General features: G+C 46.3%; 1 protein-coding gene across 1 annotated transcript in view; it reads right to left on the bottom strand.

The window, feature by feature from the left end:
* DNAH17 (dynein axonemal heavy chain 17) overlaps positions 1-26,346 on the bottom strand; it is an 8,024,690-nt gene that overhangs the window by 4,919,380 nt on the left and 3,078,964 nt on the right. Inside the window, exon 25 of the mRNA XM_069655242.1 lies at positions 17,452-17,700. Coding sequence (XP_069511343.1) covers positions 17,452-17,700 — 249 coding nt within the window. The remainder of the gene's footprint in view (positions 1-17,451; positions 17,701-26,346) is intronic.

Here is a 26,346-nt window from a genome sequence, read left to right as displayed (position 1 = left end):
CAGCCATCTCAGAAGTTAGGCCCAAGCGCGGTGAACAGCATTTTGTGTGTTAGTATTAGACCCCTTACATGAGCGCCAACACCACCCCCACCCTGGCCATGTTTCACGGATCCACTACCTCCTACATTGTTCAGGCCCTTGCGTCCTGGAAAGAATGCGCCCTGCAAGGTCACGAGAAGGGAGCAGTGTGCCTCTTTGCAGTACCATCCCACGGAACAGATAGCAAGGCCCTCAGGCTCCCATCCCAACAATCTCTACGGGAATAGTTTCTTACCTGTAACTCCATTTCTCCAGCATTGGTATCTTTCATGGATTCACATGCTTGGAATATTCCCCGTAGACAGACTGGGAACCCTCGGTAAGCTTATATAGCCTTTTCCTAAGGAAAACTTTCGACACTTTAGTGTCCTATCTACGTCATTTTGGGCCGTGCACGCACGCCCTACCAAGACTCACATGCTTAGAATAGAATGCACAGCAGTGAACGTGAAACAATGAAGGAGGTGTAACCGCAATCAAGCAATCACCCCATTCTGCCGAAGAAAACGAACCATGATTACATAAGATTCGATATCAACCACTTGTCGCCTTACTGCATACTGCAATATACGTACGTTAAAAAACAGGGTACATAAAGCACGCATTGACACCACATACGCATGTTAGTGCATAAAATTAAAAGCGTATACGTATCTATATATCTATATGGGATACATTACTCACCGTAATCGTATTTCTGATGCTTGTATCTGCTTAGATTCACATGCTGTGCATAGGCCGACATCTAGTGGAAGCTGCGGAGTATTACAGTTTGTTTTTCGAAAGTCGAAAATGGGCGTCGACACAGGCGTGCCAGTAATACTATCCCTAGTGTGACGTCCACTGTACCCAAGATCCCTCACGCGTGTAGGATCCTCAGATTGTATTTTTTCTGACATGAGGAAGCATGAGGAGCAGCGTGAGTACAGATAATCCAAGCAGATAGACAGAAAGGTAAGACCACAAGCAATCATGCGCCTTCTCTCGGAGGGGAGGAAGGGTGGGTCGCATGTGAATCTAAGCAGATGCAAGCATCAGAAATACGATTACGGTGAGTAATGTATCCCTTCTGAGGCTTGTGGAATCTGCTTAGATCACATGCTGTGCATAGATTAGCGAGCAGTACCAGAAGAAGGAGGTGGGATGTGAGAAGGGTCATGAGCAAACAGGTGTCTTAGAACCGCTTGTCCCACTTGTGTATCTGCCTTGGAATGAGTGTCAATGCAGTAATGCTGAGTAAAAGAGTGAATAGAGCTCCAAGTAGCCGCTTTGCAAATGGTGTCGAGGGGAACATTTGCAATGAAAGCCAGAGTGGCACCAATGCCTCTAGTAGAGTGGGCCCTTGGCGTAAAAGGCAGAGTCTTTTCAGAAAGAGAGTAACACAGCTGTATACAGTTGATAATCCACTTCGAGATAGCGCCCTTAGAGACGCGATCCCCCTCTCTGCCTGTAGCTACGGAGACAAACAGTTGATCTGTTTTCCTTAGCGGTCTGGTTTTATTTACATAGTATAGGACCGCCCTACGCACATCTAGAGTGTGTAGTTTCACCTCAGCCGAGCTTTGCGGGTTCTGGAAGAAAGCCGGAAGCTCGATGGACTGGTTTACATGGAACTTGGATATGAATTTAGGTGAGAACCTAGGGTGTGTGCGTAAAACCAGTTTGTCTTTGTGGATAGTAAAGAAAGGATCCTGCACTGACAGAGCCTGAATTTCACTGACCCTTCTTATGGAGGTAATGGCTACTAAGAAGGCCGTTTTAAAAGTCAGGTGTTTGAGACTACTTTTATGCATGGGTTCGAATGGGGGTCCCATGAGCTTAGCTAGCACCACGTTGAGGTCCCATCCTGGCGGTGGGTTAGAAATAGGAGGGTGAAGTCTCTTTACTCCTTCCATGAAGGCTTTAACCACTGGTACTTTCCACCACGAGACCTTGTTATGGGATGTGGTGTAAGCCGAGAGGGCTGCCAGGTGTACTTTCAGCGAGTTAAAAACCAACCCTGCATCCAGCAGGTGGAGCATGTATGTTACAACGTTGGAAGGAGTGCAATCAACCGGGTTGATTTGTTTAATCTGGCACCAGATAACGAATCTTTTCCACTTATCAAAGTAACAGTGCCTTGTATTTGGTTTCCTGGACTCCTTTAGAATGTCCATACACCTCTGAGGTAATTTGAGATGTCCAAACTCTATGACTTCAGGAGCCATGCTGCTAGGTTCATAGAGTTGGGTTCCTGATGCACTGTTTGACCCTGCTGCTGGGACAGTAGGTTGTACCAGGCTGGGAGTCTGATGGGTTCGCACACCGCCATCCTGCGTAGGTGTGGAAACCATGGTTGTCTCGCCCACATGGGAGCAACTAGGATGAGCGTCATCGATTCCTTGTTCATCTTGTACACCACCTTCCTGATGAGAGGAGTTGGTGGAAAAGCGTACGCAAACATCCCTGACCAGTTCATCCACAGGGCATTCCCTTGGGAGTCCGGTTGGGGGAACCTGGATGCAAATCCTGGGCATTGTTTGTTTTCGCTTGTGGCGAATAGGTCTATAGTGGGGAAACCCCACTGAGAGAAGAGATCTTCTACTACTTCTCTGTGAAGGACCCATTCGTGTTCTTCTGGGAGGGAGTCTCTGCTTAGAGCATCCGCTAGGGAATTGAGCTCCCCTGGAACATGTTGCGATGACAGGAAGATGTTCCGTCTGAGTGCCCATATCCATATTTTCTGGGCAAGCTTGGACAGATTTGGCGAACGAGTCCCTCCTTGCTTGTTCAGATAGAACATGGCTGTCGTGCTGTCCGTCCTGATCTGCACCGACAAGTTCAGTAGATGGGGCTCGAACGCCCTTAGCGCTCGGAATACTGCCAGAAGCTCTAGTAGATTGATGTGGTTCTTGGCTACTGAGTGAGACCAGAGACCCTGAGCTGTGTGGTGGAGATGGTGAGCTCCCCACCCAGTCAGGCATGCGTCTGTAGTCACCACTGCCTGTACTTCTGGATCGTAAAGGGGTTTTCCCCTTGCGAGATTCTCTCTTGACCACCAGAGTAGGCTCTGTACTAGTGTTGGCGAAACGACCACTAGATCGTCCCACTGACCACTTGCCTGAGACCACTGTTTCGCCAACCATTCCTGCATGGGACGCATGCGCAGACGCGCGTGGGGGACCAGGTAAATGCATGACGCCATCATGCCCAGTAACCGCATTGCTTTGCGTACTGTTATCTGTTGACCTGACTGATAATGCGGAATCTGCAGAAGTATATTCCGAATTCTCTCTTCCGAAGGGAAGGTCAATCCTTTCTGAGTATCTAGGATAGCTCCTAGAAACTGTTTTGAGGTGCTTGGCACCAGACTTGACTTTTTCTCGTTGATGGAGAAGCCTAATTCGTGGAGGAGGTCGATAGTCCTCTGAATGTTTGACCTGCAAATTCCTGGGGTTTCCCCCGTTATGAGCCAGTCTTCCAGATAAGGGTACACCGGGATTGCTTCCCTGCGTAGGTGTGCAGCCGCCACCGCCAGTACCTTGGTGAAAACCCTTGGTGCTGAAGCTATCCCGAAGGGCAGTACCTTGAATTGGTAGTGGCGACTGTGTACCTTGAAGCGCAAGTACTTCCTGTGCGCTGGGAGCATGGAAATATGAAAATAAGCATCTTTCATATCCAAGGTTGCCATGTAATCCCCCCTTCTTAGGAGGGGGATTACCTCTTGTAGCGTGGTCATACGGAATTTTTGGGGCTTGACATACTTGTTGGCAGGCCGTAAGTCCAATACTGGGCGCATTGTTAAATCTTTCTTTGGCACAAGGAAGTAAGTTGAATAGATACCCTTGTTTACCTGGTGTCCTGGGACGAGTTCTATCGCGTCCTTTTCTAGCAGAATGGCGATCTCCTCGAGAAGGATCCTTTGATGCTCTAGGGAGTGCACCTTTTGTCGTGGAGGATGATTCCGGGGACGCTGCAGTAGTTCTATACAATATCCTACGGATACTGTTGACAGCACCCATCTGTCTGAGGTGATCCCTTCCTAAGCCTGGGTGAAGGTGGAAATGCGTCCCCCTACTGGGGTTGCGTGGCAAGGGACCCTGTACTGAGCGTCACTGTTTTGGTGGAGGCGTGCCACCTCCCTTGTTGGGGCTGCCTCTGCCTCTTCCACGACCTCTCTTGTTCCCCCTGCCGTAACTCTGGGTAGACTGCTGGTTGTTATTCCATTGTGTACCCTGTCCCTGGGCATAGTTGCCTCTTTGTGAATTTTGGCCGCGTGGGCGACGAAAATTATTGTTCCCCCTCTGGTTAGGGGGTTTGTTGGTAAGCTGGCCAAGGGATTTGAGAGTCTCATATTCATCTTTGGCATTTTTAAGTGCGTCTTCGACCGCTTTCCCAAACAATAGGTCGGGTTCCACTGGCTTGTCTATTAAAGAAGCCTGGGTCTCTGTCTTGAATCCCGACTGCCGTAACCACGCATGTCTCTTGATAACAGTACCTTCTGCTATCAATCTTCCTGCGTTGTCAGCGGCGTCGAAAGTTGCTTTTAAAATGCAACCAGACACGGCTCTCCCCTCTGCCGAGATCCGAGCCAGCTGGCCCTTTAACGGTTCTGGAGCAGAGGCAATGAGCGCCGCGACTTCTTCCCATTGATGGCAATTGTAACTAGCCAACAGGGTGGTGGAATTCGCAATCCTTGCTTGGTAGGCGGACGTTGAGGCTACCTTCCTGCCAAACCCGTAAAGTTTTTTGCTCTCCTTGTCGGGAGGAGCTTCTGATGAAGATAAGGGCGTGCCAGCCCTTTTTCTAGTGTTGGTCACCACTAGGGAATCTGGTTTAAGATGTCCCCTTATATACAGAGGGTCAGACTGGGCTGCCCGGAAAATCTTTTCAATTCTGGGGTTGACCGCTCTGGTGAGGTTAGGATTCACCAGGGAAGGATCTATTCTTCGTTGGATGGATTTGAGGATAGGGATGGTCTGAGCGACCGGTCTTCTCTCTCCTACAAACTCCTCCGCGAAGTCCCTTTCCTCCTGTACACCGTGGGTGTCGATGTGGAAGTGTTCCGCTGCTCGAGCGAGAACCTCGTTAAGGAGGGGCTGGTTATCAACTGGAGAGTCAGTAACTGGGGCTTCGCTTTGTACTGGGGAATCTACTCTGTACATTTCCTGCTCATCTTCTTCCTCCTCCAGGTCCTCATCTTCTGCATAGTAATCTGTCCCGGTTTGTTCTTCCATAATTTCTAACTCCTGGTCCTCTTCAGGGAAAACTTGTCCCTGGTAACTGGGGAGTGGAGTAGAATATGGAGTGGAGTAAGGCTGAACCTTGAAGGGTTCAGGGCTTTCGACCCGGGGCTTTTTACTTAGCGGGATAGTTATGGGATTTTTCAAGGGTAGACTTGAGTTTACTTGTCTGCCTAGGGTGAGAGGATGGCTTTACAGGGGTGGAAGGCTGTGCTTTCCGCTGTTTCCCCCCCTCCCCGTGCGTGGAAAAATGTTTTCCCTGTCCCAGAGACTTTCGACGCCTGGCGCCGAGGGTCTGGAGAGGTATCTGGGCGTGGGGCCTCACTGGTGTTAACCGCGGTCTCGGTATCTTGGAGCGCGGCCTGGGGGTGGAAGTCGTCTTCGTCTCCCGACGATCGAACTTCCATTAATGTGTGTAGCGAGGCACTCTTGGCAAGAGTGGATGATTGCCTTGCGTCGTGAGGTGATCTCGATCGAGAGCGCCCAGAGGACACCGAGTCGGACCGTTCTTTTTGTGCCTCTTTCCGGGAAGTCGACGTCGTCGAGGTCCGGTTGGTCTTAGTGTGTTTAGTGTATGCTAAGTGTGTAGCGCTTGCGTCGCCGGGGGTCTTCCCCATAGCCGCCCTGCCGGACGACCTTCCGAGGTCGGGGACCTGCGCTCGTCGGCTGTCTTTCGACGCCATAATGCCCTCGCCGTCCGAAAGTACGGCGTCGCTGCCATCGCTGAAGGCGCCCTCCGCTGCCATGGCCTCCTGCCTGGCGTGGTGGGCCCAACGCTTTGTCGAACGGTCCTTAAGTGTCTTAGGTTTAAACCTACTACACGCTCTGCAGTTCGCTTCGGGGTGATCCCTCGGCAAGCAGAGATTGCACGTGGCGTGCCTGTCGACCCAAGGGTATTTGCGATTGCACTTGGGGCAGAATTGAAAAGGGGTACCCTCCATACGCACCTTAAGGCAGCGGGCTGCTAAGTGTAGGAATATATAAATGTAAATATATATATCAAGAGTGAAGAGTATGTACCACCCCCCACTCTCCCTACTTGTAAGGGCGGAGGCCAGCGGCCTACTAGGCCCGGGCCGAGGCCAGCGGCCTTCCGAGGCCCAGATCCGTCGTGCAGCAGCCGACGGTCGATGACTTCTCCAGCCGTCGTCGAGGATGAGGGTCGACGTTGGGGTGGGGAAGGGAATGAATAAGAAGTATAATTATAATAACAGCAAAAGTATGGCTAAGGCCAGGGAACTCCGCAAGATGCTTCCGACCAGTATGGCGGAAAAAAACAATCTGAGGATCCTACACGCGTGAGGGATCTTGGGTACAGTGGACGTCACACTAGGGATAGTATTACTGGCACGCCTGTGTCGACGCCCATTTTCGACTTTCGAAAAACAAACTGTAATACTCCGCAGCTTCCACTAGATGTCGGCCTATGCACAGCATGTGATCTAAGCAGATTCCACAAGCCTCAGAAATATATATATATACTCATATCAGCATGGTATAAAATCATATCCAATCAGCATAGAACCCTCTCGAAGAGAAAGGACTTACCTTATTGAAAGAGATGCCGCAAGACTGCCCGGCCCATTTGAACCTCGTCCGCATGCTGTCGTTCTAAGCAGTAGTGGCGGGTGAATGTATGGGGCACTGACCATGCTGCTGCTCTGCAAATGTCTGCCAGCGGGATCCCCGCCCATAATGCCGTCGACGACGAGGTCGCTGTGGTCGAATGGGCTCTCGGACATCCTTGCAGCGGCTTTCCCGCTTTCGAGTGACAGAAAGCAATCGTCGACGAGACCCATCGAGCCAGACCTTGTTTCGAAATAGCTTTCTCCTTTGCTGAAGAGCCATACGCAACAAAGAGCTGCTGTGTCGATCGAAGTTGCTGGGTACGATGCAGGTAAAATTTTAGAGCTCTCTTGACATCGAGGGTATGCAGAACCTTTTCCGCTGCTGATGATGGCGTTGCAAAGAAGGTGGGTAGGACCATGGTAGAGTGTTTATGAAAAATCGTAGGAACTTTCGGGATAAAACGAGGACTTGTCGACAAGATCACCTTGTCCTTGAAGAATCTGTGATACAGAGGGTCTATGACCAATGCTTGTAACTTGAGATTCGTCTAGCAGACGTTATGGCTATTAGAAAAGCCACTTTCCAAGATAGCAACTTCATGGGTGCCATAGCCATTGGCTCAAAAGGTGATTTCATCAAACCTGCAAGCACCAAGTTAAGGCTCCACGTCGGTGGAAAACGCTTAACTGGGGGAAACGTCCGAAACAAACCTCTCATGAAATGTTTAACTAATCTGTCACTATACAAAGGCGTAGAGTTCCTCCTTCTTGTGAACCTAGAGATGGCCGCCAGATGAACCTTTAGAGATGAAAAAGACAAGCCACTCCTCGCCAAATGTAACAGATACGGGAGGATCTGTTCCGGAGTAACTCTCAGAGGCTCCAATTCCGCCTGCCCTTGGCACCACACACAGAATCTTTTCCACTTACTCCTGTAAGACTTGTTGGTGGACGGGGCCCGAGCGGGCCTGTAATATTTTCCAACAGTCCGATGGAATGGTCAAGGCCCCAAACTCCGAAAAGTCAGGAGCCAAGCTGTGAGGTTGAGACTGTTCGGGTCGTGATGCCACACCGTTCCTTCGTTCTGGGACAAGAGGTTGGGCTCTTTCGGGAACTTTATCAGGTGGTCCGCTGACAGATGAAGGAGGTCGGAAAACCATGCTTGTCTCGGCCACTACAGCGCTAACAGGATGACTCGGCACCTGTACCTGCGTATCCACTGCAGAGTCCTCCGTATCAGGGGAAACAGAGAGAAGGCATAGAGGAACTTGTCTGTCCACGGGAAGGAAAAAGCTTCTCCCACTGAATCTTCCTGTGTCCATCTGCTGGCGTAATTTTGCACTTCTTCTTTGCCTTCGTGGCAAAGAGGTCCAGCGTCGGTTGCCCCCATTTCTGGAAGACCTTCGCCAAATGATTGTCGTTTATCTCCCACTCGTGAATCTGGTCCATCTTTCTGCTGAGCGAGTCCGCCTGCTCGTTTTTCACTCCTGGCAGATGTTGGGCTATGATGGATACATCGTGCCTCAGCGCCCAGTGCCACACTTTCTGGGCCTCGATGGAGAGGGTCCTGGACCACGTACCGCCTTGCTTTCGCAAATAAAACATTGTTGTGATATTGTCCGTCAGAACTCTCACTGTGGATCCCCTGATGTGAGGCAGGAACGCTTTCAGGGCCCAGCGGACTGCTCTCAATTCCAGAATGTTGATGTTTAGGAGAGATTCTTTCTGAGACCAGAGGCCTTGTGTCTGCAGCGTGCCCATATGCGCTCCCCAGCCGGTTAGGGACGCGTCCGTTACAACTGTGAACTGGAATTCCGTTTCCTGTAGAGGCACACCCTTGGAAATATTCCGACGATTCCTCCACCACCGTAGGGTTGACATGAGTTTGACGTCGTCGATGGTCAACTTGTCTGACCAAAGGCTCTGAGACTGCGTCCAACGATCCACCAAAAACTGCTGAACTGGTTTCATGAAAAGGCGACAGTTGGGCACTAGATGAATGCAGGAGGCCACAGCTCCCAGGACTGACGCATATTTTCTTATCGACAACCTGGAATTGATCTTCAGCTGGCCTGCCAAACGACTGAGCCTGGTAATCCTGTCGAGGGATGGTTTGACTAATCCCTGCTGGGTGTCGAACTGGGCACCCAGAAACAGTAAGCTTCTGGACGGCGTTAATGAGGACTTGTCGAAGTTTATCGCAAACCCCAATTGTTCCAATAGGCTCAATGTGAACTGTAGACTGTCGTGTGTCGACGACGGGGAAGATCCCCTCACCAACCAGTCGTCGAGATACGGGTATACATGGTGGCCCTGCCTCCTCAGCCAGGCTGCCACCGGAGCCAGGCATTTGGTGAACGTTCTGGGGGAAGATTTTAGTCCAAAAGGGAGAACTGTGAACTGGTAGTGATTGTGTTCCACCACAAACCTGAGGTATTTCTTGTGTCACGGACACACCGGTATGTGAAAGTACGCGTCCTGTAGGTCCAGAGACGCTAGAAAATCTCCTTCTTGAATTGACCTTATTACCTCTTGGAGCGTGAGCATCTTGAACTTTATATCCTTCAACGATTTGTTCAGTTCTCGCAGATCTAGGATGGGACGCCATTATCTATTCAGCTTTTTCACCACAAAGTACCGGGAGTAAACCCCTTGACCCCTTTGTGACAACGGGACGTGTTCTATAGCCCCTTTTTTTTAGCATAAGTGCTACTTCCTGCAGCAACACGCTCAGATGGGAATGAGCTACCCGCACCGGTGTAATATGCGGAGGGTTGCTTTTGAACTGCAGGGCATGTCCGTATTCTACGGTGTCCAACACCCATTGGTCTGTGGTTATCAGCTCCCATTCCTTGATGTAATATGATACACTGCCCCCCAGAACGTTCCGATGTCCGTCATTGCTGACTCTTATCTCACTTATCCCTCGTCGACGACGAGAAACCTGCTCTTTTCTTAGGGGCTTGGTAGTCCTGGCGCTGTCTAGCTGCCTGTGAAGCTCGTCTGTATCCTTGAGAGGAATATGTTGATCTACCGAAGGAACGGTCCCTGGAAGAGAACCTGGAGTTCCCCGAAGCTCCTCTGAAGGGACGAAAAAACTGGGAACCCCGACCACTCTGGAGAGCTCCCAAAGAACACGCAGTGTCCGAGTCCTCCTTCATGCCCTTCAGGGCTTTGTCGACCTTCTCGCCAAAAAGGAGGTCTCCTTCGAAAGGCATATCCAGTACCTTGTACTGCACCTCTGGACGGAAGTTGGTGCATTTCAGCCACGCCTGCCGTCAGAGGACCACACCGTTGTTCACTTGCTGGAAACCCGACTCTGCAAGATCTACTGCGAATTTAATTGCATGATTTGAAGCTTCCTCACCTTCTCTGACTAGTAGCATAGCCGCTTTTCGATGTTCATCTGGAAGATGTTCGAGTATGGGTGCCAGCCGGTGCCACATTTCCCTGTTGTATCTAGCGACTATGGCAAGAGAATTGGCCGCCTTAACCGTGGTGGCACCTACCGTCAGGACCTTCTTGCCGAACGCATCTTGTCGTCTAGCATCAATTTCCGGCGGGGTCGTACACTTGTGTTGAGCCCTCGCCTTTCTCGTCGCCGCCGCCGATACCACAGAGTCAGGTGTCGGTTGTGAGGAAAGGCACTTGGGAGGAGAGTCCGCGGCCTTGAACTTCTTTTCCAGACGACCTTTAACCGCTGGCTCTGAGAAAGGGTGACGCATAGTTTGCAGGCCTTCCTTCGACACATGCTCTAGGATGGGCACTGAAAACACTGATCTTCTCCTTTGACCTATGTGGTCGAAAAGAAAGCAATCTTTCTTTTCCTCTTCTTGTGCCAGTCCAAATTCCTTGCAGGCTTTAGCCATCATGCTATGGAACGACCCAATATCGTCTGGAGGAGACGGCTGGGCCGGGCTCCTCTGCGTTTCCAACTCTATGTCGGACTCCCAGGTTGGATCCCTGGAGGGGGAAAGTGAGACTATTGAAGACGCCCTGCTGCCTGATTCCAAAGCCAACAGCTCCCCTTCCTCGCGGCGTGGAACTGAGGGGCTTGCTTCTGGAGGACCTGCGGCGGGGGTTGCAGGTGGAGGACGGCGAGACGGGCCCGGGTCGTCGACGACGAATCCGGCCGGGGCCGCTCGAGGCAGTCTATCGTCCAGTGTCCGTATCAGAGATTGCAGCGTGGATAAGACTTCCAACGACAGAATCGATTGTGGATCCAGCAGGGAGGTAGAACCCGTAACCGCTTTCGGAGACCGGCCTGGTACGTTGCAACCCCAGGTCTGCCGGGGCAGCTACCCTTTCGCCGTCAATACACCGACAAGGCCTCTTGCTGTAGGAGTGTGTCCGGTAAAACTGGGTCGTAGACCTCTGGGCACCAGGCCCTCTGAGGGACATCCGTCGACGAAGCCATAGTTGTTCCTGTCGGCGTCGTCGTCGATGTCTGCAATGCAGGTGCGGTAGATGTTAACTGCGTCAATGGCAGGGAAGTCGTCGACAACCGGCCACCCTTCGACGACGGTGGTGGTCGTGCAGGTTTATGCGTTGCTCCCGCCTTCTCTGAACTCGACCTGCTTTTTTCCTTTTCTCGACTCGAGGTCGATCCATGACCATCGTCTGAGGAGGATTTGGATCTGTCTTTATCTTTTCTAGTCAAAGATGAGGACGAAGAGGCACCTTTTGATGCCGAGTTCTTGGAGCGGCCTTCCGACGACTCCTTGACCACCGGTCTGGGCTTCTTCACCGGGGGTTCCGATGACAATGAGCAGCGCAGGGCTCCTGAAGATTTCAATGCCGAGGCCACGCTGCGTGTTGAGCCCGCCTCTGAAGGCGGGTATGCCCCGCCCCATCGTTCAACCATGCGACCAGTCTGCGACTCTGATCCTTAAGGGTTTTCTGGGAGAAGCCCTTACAAATGTCGCAGTCGTCGGCTGAGTGGTGAGGGTGCAGACAGTAAATGCAGTCCATATGCGCATCCCCCTCGTAGACCTTCTTTAGGCCGCACGTAGCGCACGGGCGGAAAAATGCTTTCCCTGACATCAGGAGAAGAGTGTAACCTAACCAAGTAGAAAAACACAAGGTGTTCCCACTTTGGAGACGGTCGAAATCTGGAAGGAGCTGCGGGGGCGGGGCATTTATACCGCTATGTCTTGGTAGGGCGTGCGTGCACGGCCCATAACGACGTAGATAGGACACTAAAGTGTCGAAAGTTTTCCTTAGGAAAAGGCTATATAAGTTTACCAAGAGTTCCCAGTCTGTCGACAGGGAATATCCCAAGCATGTGAATCCATGAAAGATCCAATGCTGGAGAAATGAGAAATACAGCTTTGCCATGCTTTCATCCCATGACCCTCCATGGCACAGTCCCATCCAAATCCAGACCACCAACCACAAACATTTACACCCCTCGATTGATCACTAAGATACAAAGGCAAGGAGATGCGCCTTCAGAAATGGGTCACATGATTTGTGCAGTGAGGTGCAGTGTGGCATCAGAATTATAGCCAAAAAGCGAAGGTGGAGGAACTTGGGATTTGCTGATCTGTCTGGGAGCAAGTGAAGTGAGTGTGAGTTAGTGTGACATTGGCTCTCCCCCAAGCCCATTTCTGTATCTGCCAGGTGCATTGTTACCACAATAAAATAACATTGTTTGTCAGAGTAGCTAATTAATCGTTAAGTCAGCTCACCGTAGATGACAAGCCCAGCAGCACCCACGTGAGTGGAGATGAACAGATGAAGATGGACCAATGGCCTGGCATCCCATATGGAGGAGGCCCTGCACCTACAGGACTCCTTGAGTCATTATTGTCTAATTGTACTATTTATCAATGCATCATTAGTGACGTTATTCGTGCTTATAATGTACCTCACATGCCTACAGAACTGAGAACGTTCAGCAACAAGCAGAGTTATTTGCTGATGCATCTCTAGTTTGTAGAAATAAATACTTTACACCCTTGCAAGCGTGTCTTGGGCTTTTAGCCTAGCGGGCTGTAATTTGTGTGGTGTGAGCATACACGGGCTTGACATCATTAGTTAGGAAGTCTCCAACACCTTTTCAAGTTAATCAGTTTTGCAAACTTGATTCCTAGTGTCTGTGTCTATCTCTTGATCCATGCCTGCCTAACAGTACTTATTTATTTGCTACCAGAGTTCTTAGTCATATGGAGCCAACATAGCAAGCATATTGGCTGTTCTGACAGTCACTGAGCAGGATACTGGCACCTTGGGGCCAACTACCTCAAATGTCCAGCTCTCCTTGTGTGGTGGTGTTATAATCTGAGTTGCCCAGTTCTGGAGCATGTGTAGCAGAATCTGGTTCCGGATACGCTTGCAGATGGTGCAGTATCTAGAACCTTGTATTCCTTTTCAGGACAGGCGATAATTGCCAGCACAGACAGTGGTGCTTTGGGGATTGCATCACCTTTTTAACACATCGTAGCAAAAATCAGAATGTTCATCTCCCCTTATCCCTATAGTTTTAGAGCACAGGTTTCTTTTCCTCAGAAGACAATCAATGGACATCATCAGATACTCTGCCAGGAGAATCGTGCTTCCCTTGCTTAGAGAGGTCAGTGTCTTCCTATGCATCATATTATGCCACATCCTCGTGCTCATCCTCCACTGGTTGATCCTCATCAGAGAAGTCATTGTATGGGTCCCATACATGTTCCTCCCAAGTGTCAGTATCCACCTGTTGTTCCTCAGTAAAATGCAACCAGACAGAGACAGGCAGAGCTACCTGTTTTGGTGGTGTTGGCATCGTGGGAGCACAGCATTCCCAGACGTTGGCTCTGATGTCCTCTCTGGGCTGCAGGCGAGGTCCTTTTTTCATAATGCACCTCCTGGTGTCTATTGAATTCCAAACATTCTTTCTGTAATGACAGCATTTCATTTAACTGCAAGCAAAAATTGGTGTCCTGATTAGGAAGTGGCAAGCTTGAATGCATGTTCCCTCAGTGTCATGAGGGGGTGAAGGCTCTGAAAGAACCTGTTTGTCTTCAGAAGCCTCTTGTATAATCAAGCCTCCTTGGTGGACAACAGTGTAATAATGTGTAAACCGATCAACAGGGTTAAAAAAAAAAATTCCCATCTTCGGGGCTATATGCTTCTCCATTGACAAGTCCATAGACGAGCATAACGAGGCATTCTTCTCTGTTCACGATCAAACAGTTGATGACGTGGCTTTCACATTTGACGTGTATACAGATTGCTCCGTTGACAACATTTTTACCGTCAACAAAGTTGAGGCCCCTGTGCTCATCTACAAACGTTTTTTCCAACTTATCATGTGAGGATCTTGCCAACAATTCTGCAGGGCCCTGTGTGGCTGAAGGTCTTGTAGATAGCTCTGTCGAGTAGGAGAAATCTGAATGAGAGCTGGATTCACTTTTATGGCATTTCTTACCTCTGCATACCACACTTGGTGCAATAAAAGGGTGTTCCTTGGAGGCGTTCAACTTTGTGGGTGCAGGTGCCACTCTCCCCACAGAAGAAACTCTCCTTTTCAAAGGAGCATGTTTTTCTGGAGTACTGGAATGCAAGGATGCAGGGGCCATTCTAGCACACTGAGCTCATGAAGATGCCCCTCTATTTTCCTTCAGCAACATTAGAAGTCTCCTGAGCCTACCAGCAGAGTCCTTTTCAAAAAGCCTTTGCAGAAATAGCAGCAGCTCCAAATGCCACCAGAAACATTTTTGAGCTACTTAATGGCATAGAAAAACCAAAGACGCTCACATCTCCTTTCACTCCCACTAAGGAAGATTGTGAGGTTATACAAAAGGCATTTGCATCCAAGATCCAGAAAGCTAGAAATAACATTATTTTAGCCAGAGAAGCTGCAGAAACGACATTACACTTAGCGGACACTCCCAAACTGGAAGAAAGAGACAGCTGCAGCTTCGCTCCTATTTCAGAAGAAGAACTATGCACAGTACTAGCTAAAATGAAACCCACATCGTGTGCAGAGAATATCCTGCCAACGAAAATCATTTTAGATAACAAAGAACTATTTTCTCCAGTTCTAACCAGGATAATGAATGCATCGTTCAGCGAGGGTACAGTACCAAGGAGATTAAAGATGTGATGATAACACCAAGGGTTAAAAAAGCTGGCCTGGATCCAAAAGATCCAAACAACTAACGACCTATCATGAAATCTAACTTAATTTTGAAGATTCTTGATAAAATAGCAACTAACCAACGTCAAAAGAATGTGGAACTTCTATGAACGCTACATGAACAGCAATCAGGCTTTCGAGCGGCCCATAGTACCGAAACTGCCATGTTAGATTTACATAATCATATGTTGGAATTGGTAGACAAAGGCAAAACTGGGATTGTAATGTTACTCAACCTTAGTGCAGCGTTTGACCTGGTGGACCACCAGTTATTACAACAAGCACTGGATAAAATAGCTGGTTGCTCCCCAGTGGCACTGGCATGGTTATCTTCCTTTTGAAGGATCCGCGAGCCAGAGTACATTGGGGGGACAAATTCTCTGAGGCAGCCCCTATTATCTTTGGAGTTCCTCAGGGAGCAAGCTTATCTCCTTTATTGTTTAACCTCTACATGAGAAGCATCTGCGACCTACTGGAAAATAGCTGAGTGTTCTTTATGAATTACGCCGATGATACACAACTAATATTTGAACTAGGCGATCACACTATGGACAGTGCAAAAATAACAGAGGTCTGTAATTATATAAACCTCTGGATGCTACAAAACTGGATGTGTTTGAACAACACCAAGACCAAACTTATGATTTTCGGGAACACGACAGGCCAGATCTAAACTTGGTGAGGAATTTAAAACTTTTTGTCTTAAAGAGGCGAATATCCCATTAATGACTCAAGCTAAAACACTTGGGATGATGGTCGAAGCCTCTGTTGGGTCAGAGGTTCAGGTTAATTACCTGCACAAAAATAATGCATACCATCTATGCCTACTGAGGGCTATTAGACCATTCATAAATGAGGAAAATACGGCTACCAACGCCAGAGCGATTATACTGTCACAACTAGACCATGGCAATGCCCTTTTGCTTGGAGCCACCAAGAGAGAAATAGAGAGGTGCCAAGTAATGGAAAATGACGCAGTTTGCATAGCAAAAGGAATTAAAAACAGAGAACTCATAATGACAGGAAGAAAATCCCTACATTGGCTTAAAATTGAAGATATAGTCATATATAAATCTATGACAATAGTCCACAGGTGCTTATTCGGTAATGCTCCGAGTTATTTCAAAAAACACTTTTCAATCTACATTCCCCGGAGACTTCTAAGATCAGCCGATTTAGGCTTATTTAATGTACCTCATGCAAATTGCACCGGAGGCCTAGGTAGATCTTTTCCAGTGTGGTCAGCACAACATTGGAACAATCTACCCGCCACTCTCAGGTTAGAGGAAAACTACCAAAGTTTAAGGAAACTACTGAAAACTCATCTGTTCCATTAAATCACTCCATCGGAGTCTAGTCAGTTAGTCCCACCTTAGCACCGTTAGTCTGGTTTGAATGATGTTTTGATCTTTCTGAGCTCTCCGCTCCCTGCTCCCTGATACCTGCGGGCTACTGGCGCGATATAAGCATATATAAACATAAACATAAACAAGTGTTCAGTTTTGTGGGGATGAAGGGAGTAAATACAGTCAAAACAAGGAATCTTGGGAAATATGTTTTTTCTCCCACATTTGCTGTAGTCTTTTCATGAAGAGCCCTTAACTTTCAGAGAATCAACTGTTGTACGTTCCACAGCCATTTCAAGGAGAAGGTACACATCTTTGATGATATATGCACATATGAGAGCTGAAAAACAATAAACCATTTTAAGCATGAGAACATATGAAAGATACAATGGCATAGAACAACAATTACTGTTGTCATCTTCATATGTTTATCATCCCTATCCTTAAGTTCCCCACCACTGAAAGCCTTGCTATTGTACTCAGGACATTTGACAGTAAGAACTTGCTGGGGGTTGTGCAGAGGATATTTTGAACAAAACAACACAGATTCAATAAAGGTTCTCCAGAGGGAGCTCTGAAGCTCTGCTACCATTCCTTTGGTGGCCGGTTCTAGAATCAAATAGATTTATATAGCAGGGCCCACCGGCCTACCTACCGCAAAGGCTACAGAAAGCAGCACCTTGGATCATTTCTGATTCCTCCCTCATCACCATATTTCTCCAGTCCATAAGACTTCACTGGCTCTTGTTTAATAAGCCTTTAAGCTGTATAGTGCACTTCTCCTTAAATGGATCAAGCTGAGCCTTTCTGTCTTCTAAATTCAAAACACACCTCCCCCCTACAGACAACTAAGATCTTCATCCCTACATTCTGATCCTACCTCCCAAATCCTGACTGAGTAGAATGGTTTGCCACATTCAAAGATCCTAACTCTTTAATTACCTACTGCTCTACCACTAAAACATTTCTGATTTGCTATCCTTTCACAAACACTGAAGGACTTGGTTATTTTCCAAATAACAGTCACAGCAAGTCATCTCATACACCTGCAGTTTCCCATACATAAACTTCAGCTACAGGAATATTAAACCTACTTTCACTCAACAACGCTTATTATCTAGGCATGGAGTCAAACAGTTTTGTGGTTGCAATACCTTAGTTGCCAGCATGAGTTGTTGCCAGTGCCGCTCCCTGATAGATGGGTTCTGCAAATCACTCACAGCCCGAAGGGATGTGATCATATTCTTTACTGCGTTATCAAGCCCTGTGTAGGCATCCCAGGATCTAACTTCTTTATCCAAGTTTCGAACATCTTTAGCAAACTTCTTAGAGTCAATGTCCATCTGTTCAACATTGATATCTTTCCATTTGGTAGTCTTCCAGTCATCAAGGCTTGTATTAACCTGTAAATATTACACAATTTCAATTCCTGTATATGGGCAGATAACATTTTTTATATTGCAAGCATTTTATTTTTGTATCAATTATTTAGTTAAAGTCTTCTTTGCATAGTTGCTTATTTTCTAATCCAATGTGTTACCATATTCCTATTTTATGATGAACTTAAAGGGGCTCTGAAAATGTGATAAGAAACTAGGTACTTACCTTTAACTCCATAAGTGCTAAGGACTAGCATGTTTGTCCTGCTTGCATAGACATGGGTGGAGATCAGCATTTAAGGACTTAACAATATTTCTATAGTGTTGGTCATATAGTCATTTAAAACATTATTCTAATTGTCGTCAATTCATTAAGTTAAAAAGATCATCATAAAATAACTAACAATAACATTCATATTAGAGACTTCAACAAATACTAGCACAGCCCCAGTCTGCTTTTCCTAGATAATTACGCTCTGCAATAACGGTATGGCGTGAAAAAGCTTTTTTAATTTAATCGAAAATTAAAAAGACCGATTTAGAAAGAGCGTTCTCAGAGCGGTCTTTCTAAATCATAACTGTCCCTCCCCGCCACACACAAGTGCGCTCAGGGGCTGACAGGCGATCCAGGATGGGCAGGGGAAAGACAGAAGACGGCTGACAGGTAAGTGTTTGCATGCATGTGTATATGTTGTGAGGAAAAGGTGTGTGTTTGTGTATTTGTATGGGGTTTGCGTGCTATGATCATGGTGGTGTGGTTTGTGTGGTTTCAAAGAGGTGTTTTGGCGTGAAACCCCACGATTTCACGGGACGGATGGGAGAAGGGGGAGAGGGATGTATTTTGAATATTACAGCCCGCCCAAAAACAGCCAAAAAAATGTGGTCTTTTTTGTGTGTAGCCTTTAATATTCGAGAATATGACATTGAACCCAATAAACACCCCACAATCATTGCAAAGTAGCAAAAACTTAAAAGAATGCAGGCAAAATGTTATGTTGGTAGGTTTCAAAACTGGGCACAAGTATAAAGGATTTTTATTAGCATATCTTGGGCAGATCAAAGTGAAATGTAGGCATGATTCGATCGGGATGGCGCAAAAAGGACAATCTTTGTTCACTGCACTCTCTGTCATGAACCGCAGAATTCGTCCATTCTGGACTTCATGGTCCATGATGCACCACGGTATGAACTCCGTGATCCTTCCAACATGGCTGACAGTTTTGAAACCCTGCACACCAGCCCTTGCGCGTTACGTTCGACTACCTAGAAAAGAGCTACGCCCCTGCGGCGCCGCGCATCTTAACGCTACTGCTTGGAGTAGTTAGATGTGTGTTGTCGGAGTCTGCTCCGTGCTCTTTTCTGATTCCTTTGTTTTCCTCCTTCCTGTTCCTGGTACCCGTTCGTTCCCTTCCTTTCCTCCTTCCGTGGTTAATTCCTTGATTAATATTGTGCTCGGTCTTACGGCGCTTCGGCTCCTTCCGAGCCTGGACTCTATCTCCCTCCTAGTTCTACGTCCTGGATACTGAACGCTTCCTAGTGAAGGGCAACCAAGAACTCACGCTAGAATCCGAAGACCCGCACCCAGGCCTATACAAGTCTCAGACAGTACGAAAGAAGGAAGCCACTTCCAAGAAGGTCGCAAGTAAGGAGAAACAGGTGAGAAGGGGAGAAACTTGTGACACTCTCATAATTGCTCCAGCAGGAAGACCATACATTTAACAGAAATAAATTAAAACATAGTCTAATCACTGCCCAACATTGTTGTATATATACTGTAAATTTAAGTAAGGCTGGATACCTTCGGACGAAATAGAGTACAACTTTGCAGAATTTTCTTCAGAGCATATTCTATTACTTACTTTCTCGTGGGTGGGAAGACCAAGTTTCTAAATTATCTAATCTTTGATAGTGAAAATGAAGTTCCCTACAAATTAAAACCTTGAACTACTCAGATAGAGTTTATAACGTGGGTACAACTCCGAATATTTTTCACTCTTGGATAAAACATGATCTGATCTAGACTAATATTAGTTAGTACAGCTTTATTATTTGATTGAGACAATAACCAGGTTTTAAGAGACAGAAATAGGATGAACACCAAGTTCAATGCATAGTCCCTGTCCCAAAGTCATCATGCAAAACTGATTTTCTCTGACCTGTAATTTGCTTCATTATTCATGGCCCCACACATGCAATGCTTATATGCCCAAATGTCTCTCCCCAAATAGGTATGAATACTGTTGCCTTGTCCAGCAGGATACATAACTCCACTATTTGGTTTCTTTTTCAAAGTAAAGTTAACCATTACTGACTTGGCTGCATTGACTTTTATATCAAGGGAGGCTATGAAATCCACATATCTATTGATTAAGATTTGACGAGAGTGTAAAGTTCTAGCAATCAGCACCACAATGTCTGCGTAGGCTAATACTGACATTTTTGTTTGTCCATAACGGGGAACATCCATCTGTCCTTAAAGTTATTAGTCTACAATCAGAACTGGAGGAGTGCTAAAGTGCACACTTGCCAGACTCCACTATGAACATCAAACCACAGAGTATAAGCCCAGATTGCCCATACCGGACGGTGGCCTTACTGTCGCTATAAGGTTCCATCGAAACCCTACTCAACTTCTCTGGTAGACCCTGCTGTGTTACCGTATTAATTGAATAAAAAGCAGTCAAAAGGGCCATAAATGCAACCAGTACTGCTTCTTCCTGAATATACAAAGAATTGGTTATATAGAAATGTAAAGCCTGATTTTTTTTTAATATTTATTTGTTTTGGTTTATTCAAACCTTTACAAAGAGAAATATAAACAGAAAACAACAGATTTCATTAAACACTGATATCACAATGTACAGAAAACAGATTTCATTAAAAAAAAATATTTCACAATACATTACTTATACATTTCAGTTTCATTAAAAAACAAAATACAGAAAAACACATATGAACAAGTGAGAGAAATAACCTACTCCAATCCAAAATATAACCATCTTACAAGCTCATTGACCTTTTTAAACTATAACACATTCTGCATAATCCATTTAGGCACCAAAGGTTTATGTCAACATACAAATGTTTTTCAAAAATTCGTTGACTTTTATTTTCAAGGCGATAGAAGAACCATGAAGCATTTAACACCACAGTTTATTTCTATCCACCCAGGCTGTATTATAAACAAATTGTGCAAAGCTTTCCAATCTCTTCTCTCGAAGATTTGGACATTCCAGTAGTAAATGTTTTAGGGATTCACCTACGTCTTTTGATTTACAGAACCGACAAACTTCTGTCCCACAGGAGCTCAACCCCCGAATAAAGAGAATCTCATTTGTGCTTAGAACGTTAAACCTGAATCGCATGTAAGAGTTTCGAAATTCTCTTGAAGGATATTTTTTCAGATATGTTTCCAGGTAAGGACAGAATTTCCAATATGACACACTTTCAGAGTATAGCTTCGAGTTTAACAGAACTACATTGTTCTCCAACCAATCAAATGCATGAACAAACTCCTTCACTTTGTGTGGAAACTTAATAAGTGTATTTACCGATAGACCCAAATCAAGAAGTTTCTTCTCACAGTCCTCTTTTAGATTAAGCATAAAGTTTCCATTTGACGCATGTTTCAGATGAGCATAAATTGTGCCATTTTCAGCAACCAAACATTTTCTTAATAGAGCCAATTTTCTATTAAACATGATACTATTGAGTGATTGTAGACCAAGTTCGTATCTTATTAGCTCTAAAGAAATACAATTTGGAACATAGTATATAACTTTTCGCCAGATCATAGATTCCAGTTGGCGTAAAAAGGACCACCTGTTTTTAGACAATAATTCACACCCATAGGACAATCTTGGCAACACCTTAAGCCTATAAAACAAGATGCAAGGGTCGAGAGTAAATTTGCCATATGTTCTTTCAATGCCTTTTATTTGATTTAGAGCAACGTTTGCTTTTTGTATCAGTCTGGTCTTTATTACTTTACTGGATTTACTGGAAAAAACATACCCCAGCCAGATTAGGACAGATTGGCTTTTGATTTTAGCACCATTACAGGTCCAATACAAAAAAAATGGTGTTGCATGATTTGCATTACCTAGGCCTGCCCAAAATTCCAATTGGGAGTCGACTAGTATATTATGGGAACTAACCCAATCGGTGATATGGAACAAGAAGGTTCTGGCAAAGGTTTTAAAGGTACTATCTAATATGGAAAATGGTTGATATGAGGACAGAGATGCAATGTTACCTTTTTTATTAATTGGGATCAACAGTTATCATTTCATTAACTCAGACAATAGTATTGGTATATTTAATAAATTCAACTGCTTTGAATATTACCAATAGTCAGGCTAGGGATCCTCAGTAATCACTTAACAGTAGTTAAAACTAAAAAAAATGAATCACATTGTACAGCCTATTCACCTCATTTTAGGATGTTTGCCTCTTAGCTAATGAGATTATGTAAGGAATCATAAGGGCATTGTGTTGATTACTATGAACTTTTATTAGCAAAACAGAGGGTTGGAGAAAAACCTATCTCACCCTATAACTATGAGGGGTTTCCCTGCCTCAACAAAACTAAAGGATGTCTAAGTCAGAATGTTCAAAAGCAAATAAGTTCTCTGTCCTATGTCCGAAATCCTAACCTGACCCTTACATTCTAAAACTAAGGGCCTTATTACAACTCCAGCGGTAGCCGTGCCGGTAAAAACGGCAGACTGCAGCCAGAATTGTGTGTTTTTTTCCTGCGCCTGGCTTTAGGGAATCACCTGGGCATTACAGCCCCGGCGATCTGTGAAGCCAGACGCCGGAAAATGTAACCCCCCATTCCCATTGAGCCCTGTAGGACTCAATGAGAATGGGGAGGACAAAAGCACCAGCACTGTGTGCAACAGTGCCGGTGATTCCGGCAAGGGCTGTGAGCGGCTGCCGCCCCGCCCGCCATGTCTGACCTGGCTGGCGGGACGGCAGTCGCTCACAGAACTCGGAGTGTGCTGGTCTGGTAACCATGGTGCCAGTACGCTTACCGGCACCATTGTTACCGGACCGGCACACTCGTAATGAGGCCCTAAAATAATGTAAAAAAGGGGTATATTCTCTCAACTGGTTGAAGGTGGTTCCTTCCACAGTTCCAACACAAAGTTCCAAAAGGTTGCAAAAAGAAACAAAACAATCAAAGTTCCACAAGTAGCAGGAGGGGGGACTCCCTGCCCCTGAGTTTCTCAGCCTTTGAATTATATAGTTCTCCAATCCAGTGGGTATGGCTCCTCTCCCCTAGATTCCACAAGCTCAAGGGATTCTCTGTCGCTCCTTGATTGCAAAATGTACTCAGGTTTCTTGCTCAGGGGGTATTCTTCCCTAACCCTAGCATTTCAACAATCTTAAGAAGTCACTCTCTTTCTTCCAAACTCTTACAGTACATTTGCATTGCCTGGTATACTCTCCTGCCAGGCTTTCACAATTTTCATTTTGTACTTTTCACCTTTCTCCTATGCATGATATTCTCTTCTTCCAGGGCTTCTTTGTATATCTGCACCAAAGGGTTATGAGTCTTCCCTCTTGTTCTCACACTTCACCCGTGCCTGGTATACTCTCTTTCCAGGGCTTTCAAAGTAGGTTGCACCAAAGGTGTATGAGTCTTACCTTGTGCCTTTACAATGTTTAATTTGTGTTTGGGTGCAGGTCCCAGACTCGTAATCGTGTTGTCTGTTGTAAACTCCTGGCAGGGCTTTTACACCATACACCTTTGGGTGTGGGTCCCAGGCTTCCCACACGCTGCCTGGTATACTCGCCTTCCAGGTCTTCTTCAACAAATGTCTGTTTTGCTCAATTATCCTTGGGGTCTTCAACCCCTCCTCACTGGTTTCCCTTAATACTTTCAGCACCCCCGTTCCCTTGCTTGGATTCACTTTCACACCGTTTCTGTTTACTGTGCGGTCTACACTATGAAGCACCTCGGTGTCCCACCACCCTTCCTTGGGCTCACGATCTCTTGTGGCGGCTTCAGCATTCTCCGTGTCCTGGCCTCCTTTGCAGTGGAGTCTCATCTTGTTGACGGAGTAGGTGCTTCACTGTGCTCTCCTTCTCGCAGCTTCTCCCGCTGCAGCCTCTCGCATGACTTACTTTCATTCCAGCTTCTTGTGACAGCACTGACAGCCACTGGCCTGCTCCCTTCTCCGACTGGCATCGGCTTCGTTTCCCGCGTCGGGTAAAGTGGATCTGCTTCCCCTAATCTCCATCTCCTTTGCAGTGCCAGGCTTTTGAATGTCCCAGCGCCTATTGGATACTTCCAACAACTAGATTGTGTCTCTAGTTCAGTGCTCTGCATTACTCTCGCACTCTTTCTCGTCTCAGTCTTTCTTAGGAGAATGTAAAAAAGACTCATGGTCGGTGCTTAGTGGGGGAACTGGTTCTATTTCGCAATATGCAATATAGGTTGGGGGATTTAAAGAGTGAGTGTCATAGCCTGAGTGGAAAGGGTGATACCAGGTTACTGCCAGTAAGTCTCCTTCTCTCCCATGAAGGTTGTCTCCCCCCATGTGAACCTCCCTCAGGCTGCCAACCTCAGGGTCGGGATCAGTTAGCGGCTGCTCTTACCTGGCCACATGGGAAGAAAACTTCTCCAGAGAGAGAGTGATGACGTTACTGGATTCCCCACAGATGGGCAGAACAGAAGCTCAACCCCAGGAGGCCATCTTCAGATTCCATAAGAACAAAACATTCTGTGTTTGTCACTGAGCCTCAATAGGGAAGGAGAGCAGGTCAAATGTTATCTCTTTCAAATACACCAATGCTGAAGAACTCGAGTTATAGGAAAGCAGTTTCTTCTGAATCATTTTCAAATGCTTTGAATCAATTGAAAATCAGTATTTGCTATACATTTGTAGCATATGAGTAAGAAGGGAAGGCGGGGTGCTGAGGCCCACCTTATTTAAAGAGTTTCTGGAGCATTGTTTATCTAATCCTTGCTTTTCCTCATGGATGAACATCCAAGCAGTAATGCCAGGTAAAGACATGTAAGACTACACATGCAGCAGGATTCCTGCCATCTTTCAGCTGTGGAAGGCACTGTGCCTGTTGAATGGGCACAAACGGTTCCTCCAAAGGGGCTGATTGGCTTTCTTGTGAGATAAGGGGATTGCTTCTGTGATCAACCTCGACAACCTTTGTTTGAAAATCGTAATACCACGATTGGCAGCTTTAAAAGTCACAGTTTTGTGAACTTCCTAAAGTCTATCGTTCTGCCTTCAAATATTTAAGGAGGCAATGGACATCTAATTGTGAAGTGCTCTGTCGGTCTATGTTGATTGTTCGTCAAAAAAGATATATAGTACCACTACCACATTTAAATGGGATATGTTTGCAAGAACATATTTTCTTTTCATTGACACAGAACTTAAGGTCAGCAAACGGCTGGATCGCTGTTATGCTACATTTAAGAGGTGGCAGCAACCGAACAGGATGCTTTTCAAGAGACATATTTTACGTCTTCTCTATGCATGGGTTGAAAAGGCTGACCCTTTAGCTTCAAGAGGGCAGTATTAGGTTCCAAGTAAGGAGGGCTTTTACGGATGAATGGGAAAGTGCATAAGCCACCTCTTAAAAATGATTTAATAATGCTTTTGCTTTTCAAAGTAGAGACTAGTAGCATTAAGTAATAGTTTGTCTGAATACGGCTGCTAAAAGTTCTCTGAGGCATGCATGAGGCAAGGAAGGGTCTGGAGCGAGAGGTTCAAGAACAAGAAATGTAAAGAAAAGAGACCCTTGCTGCACTGAGAATATCACAACAGTCTGTCTGTCTGAACTCTGCAAATTCAGTAGCTACACCTTCAGCTTCAGTAATGCAGGGTTGTGGTGATAAATTCTCTGGTGCACCTGTGTAGGTGTACTTGCTGGGGGATCGAGACCTATTGGCTCTTCTTTAGACAGATAGAGAAAATGCAAGAACCAGAGTAGCCTAGACCGTGCTTCTGCATTTACGATAGTTGTGCAAGGCTGTGGTCGAAGGTTCATCGCAACACACCAGGTCAGGGTTATGAGAGAAAACATGTAGGCATATATCACTGACTATGGAACTAAAAACACTTCCTCTAGCAAGCACTATTCAGCAAACCAGCTTCTAGAATGCCAGCATTTCTGGTTCTGCGTAGTGGTGAACAGGTCTATGTGATGCGTTACTCACATCTGAAAGATGTGATTCTCTGGAGTCTGCTAAATCTACAACTTGTGGCAGTTGGTGAAGATCCTGTTTAAGGATAAATATGTGGAGGTGTAAAGCCCCCTCCCAATGCCACAAGTCCTGTTTGAAAAGAGCTGGTGATTAGGTTCCACTTTGCTTCCTTATATCAGACTTTGTAGCTGTGATAATCCTGACCACCCTGCAATCAAGTGAAGGAAAGAGCATAACGCCCACCTCACAGCTGCAGGATGATTATGTAGTGCCGAGACTATGCTGCATGGCAATGGTCTTTCAATTGATCAGTATCAATGCTAATGTCCCAGCAGTCCAATGAGCCATCTGTAAGGAATACGTTACTTACCTGTAAGTCCAGTTCTCCAGCATTGGTAACTTTCATAGATTCACATGCTGTTTGAATATTCCCGGTCATCAGGCTGGGAATCCGTGTTAACATTAAAGCAGTTTTCATTTGAAGTTGAAAC

This window comes from Ambystoma mexicanum, chromosome 3q, assembly GCF_040938575.1.
Source record: "Ambystoma mexicanum isolate Mex_15411 chromosome 3q, UKY_AmexF1_1, whole genome shotgun sequence".
In the NCBI taxonomy this organism is placed as follows: Eukaryota; Metazoa; Chordata; class Amphibia; order Caudata; family Ambystomatidae; genus Ambystoma; species Ambystoma mexicanum.
This window is presented reverse-complemented; position numbering and strand designations above follow the sequence as displayed.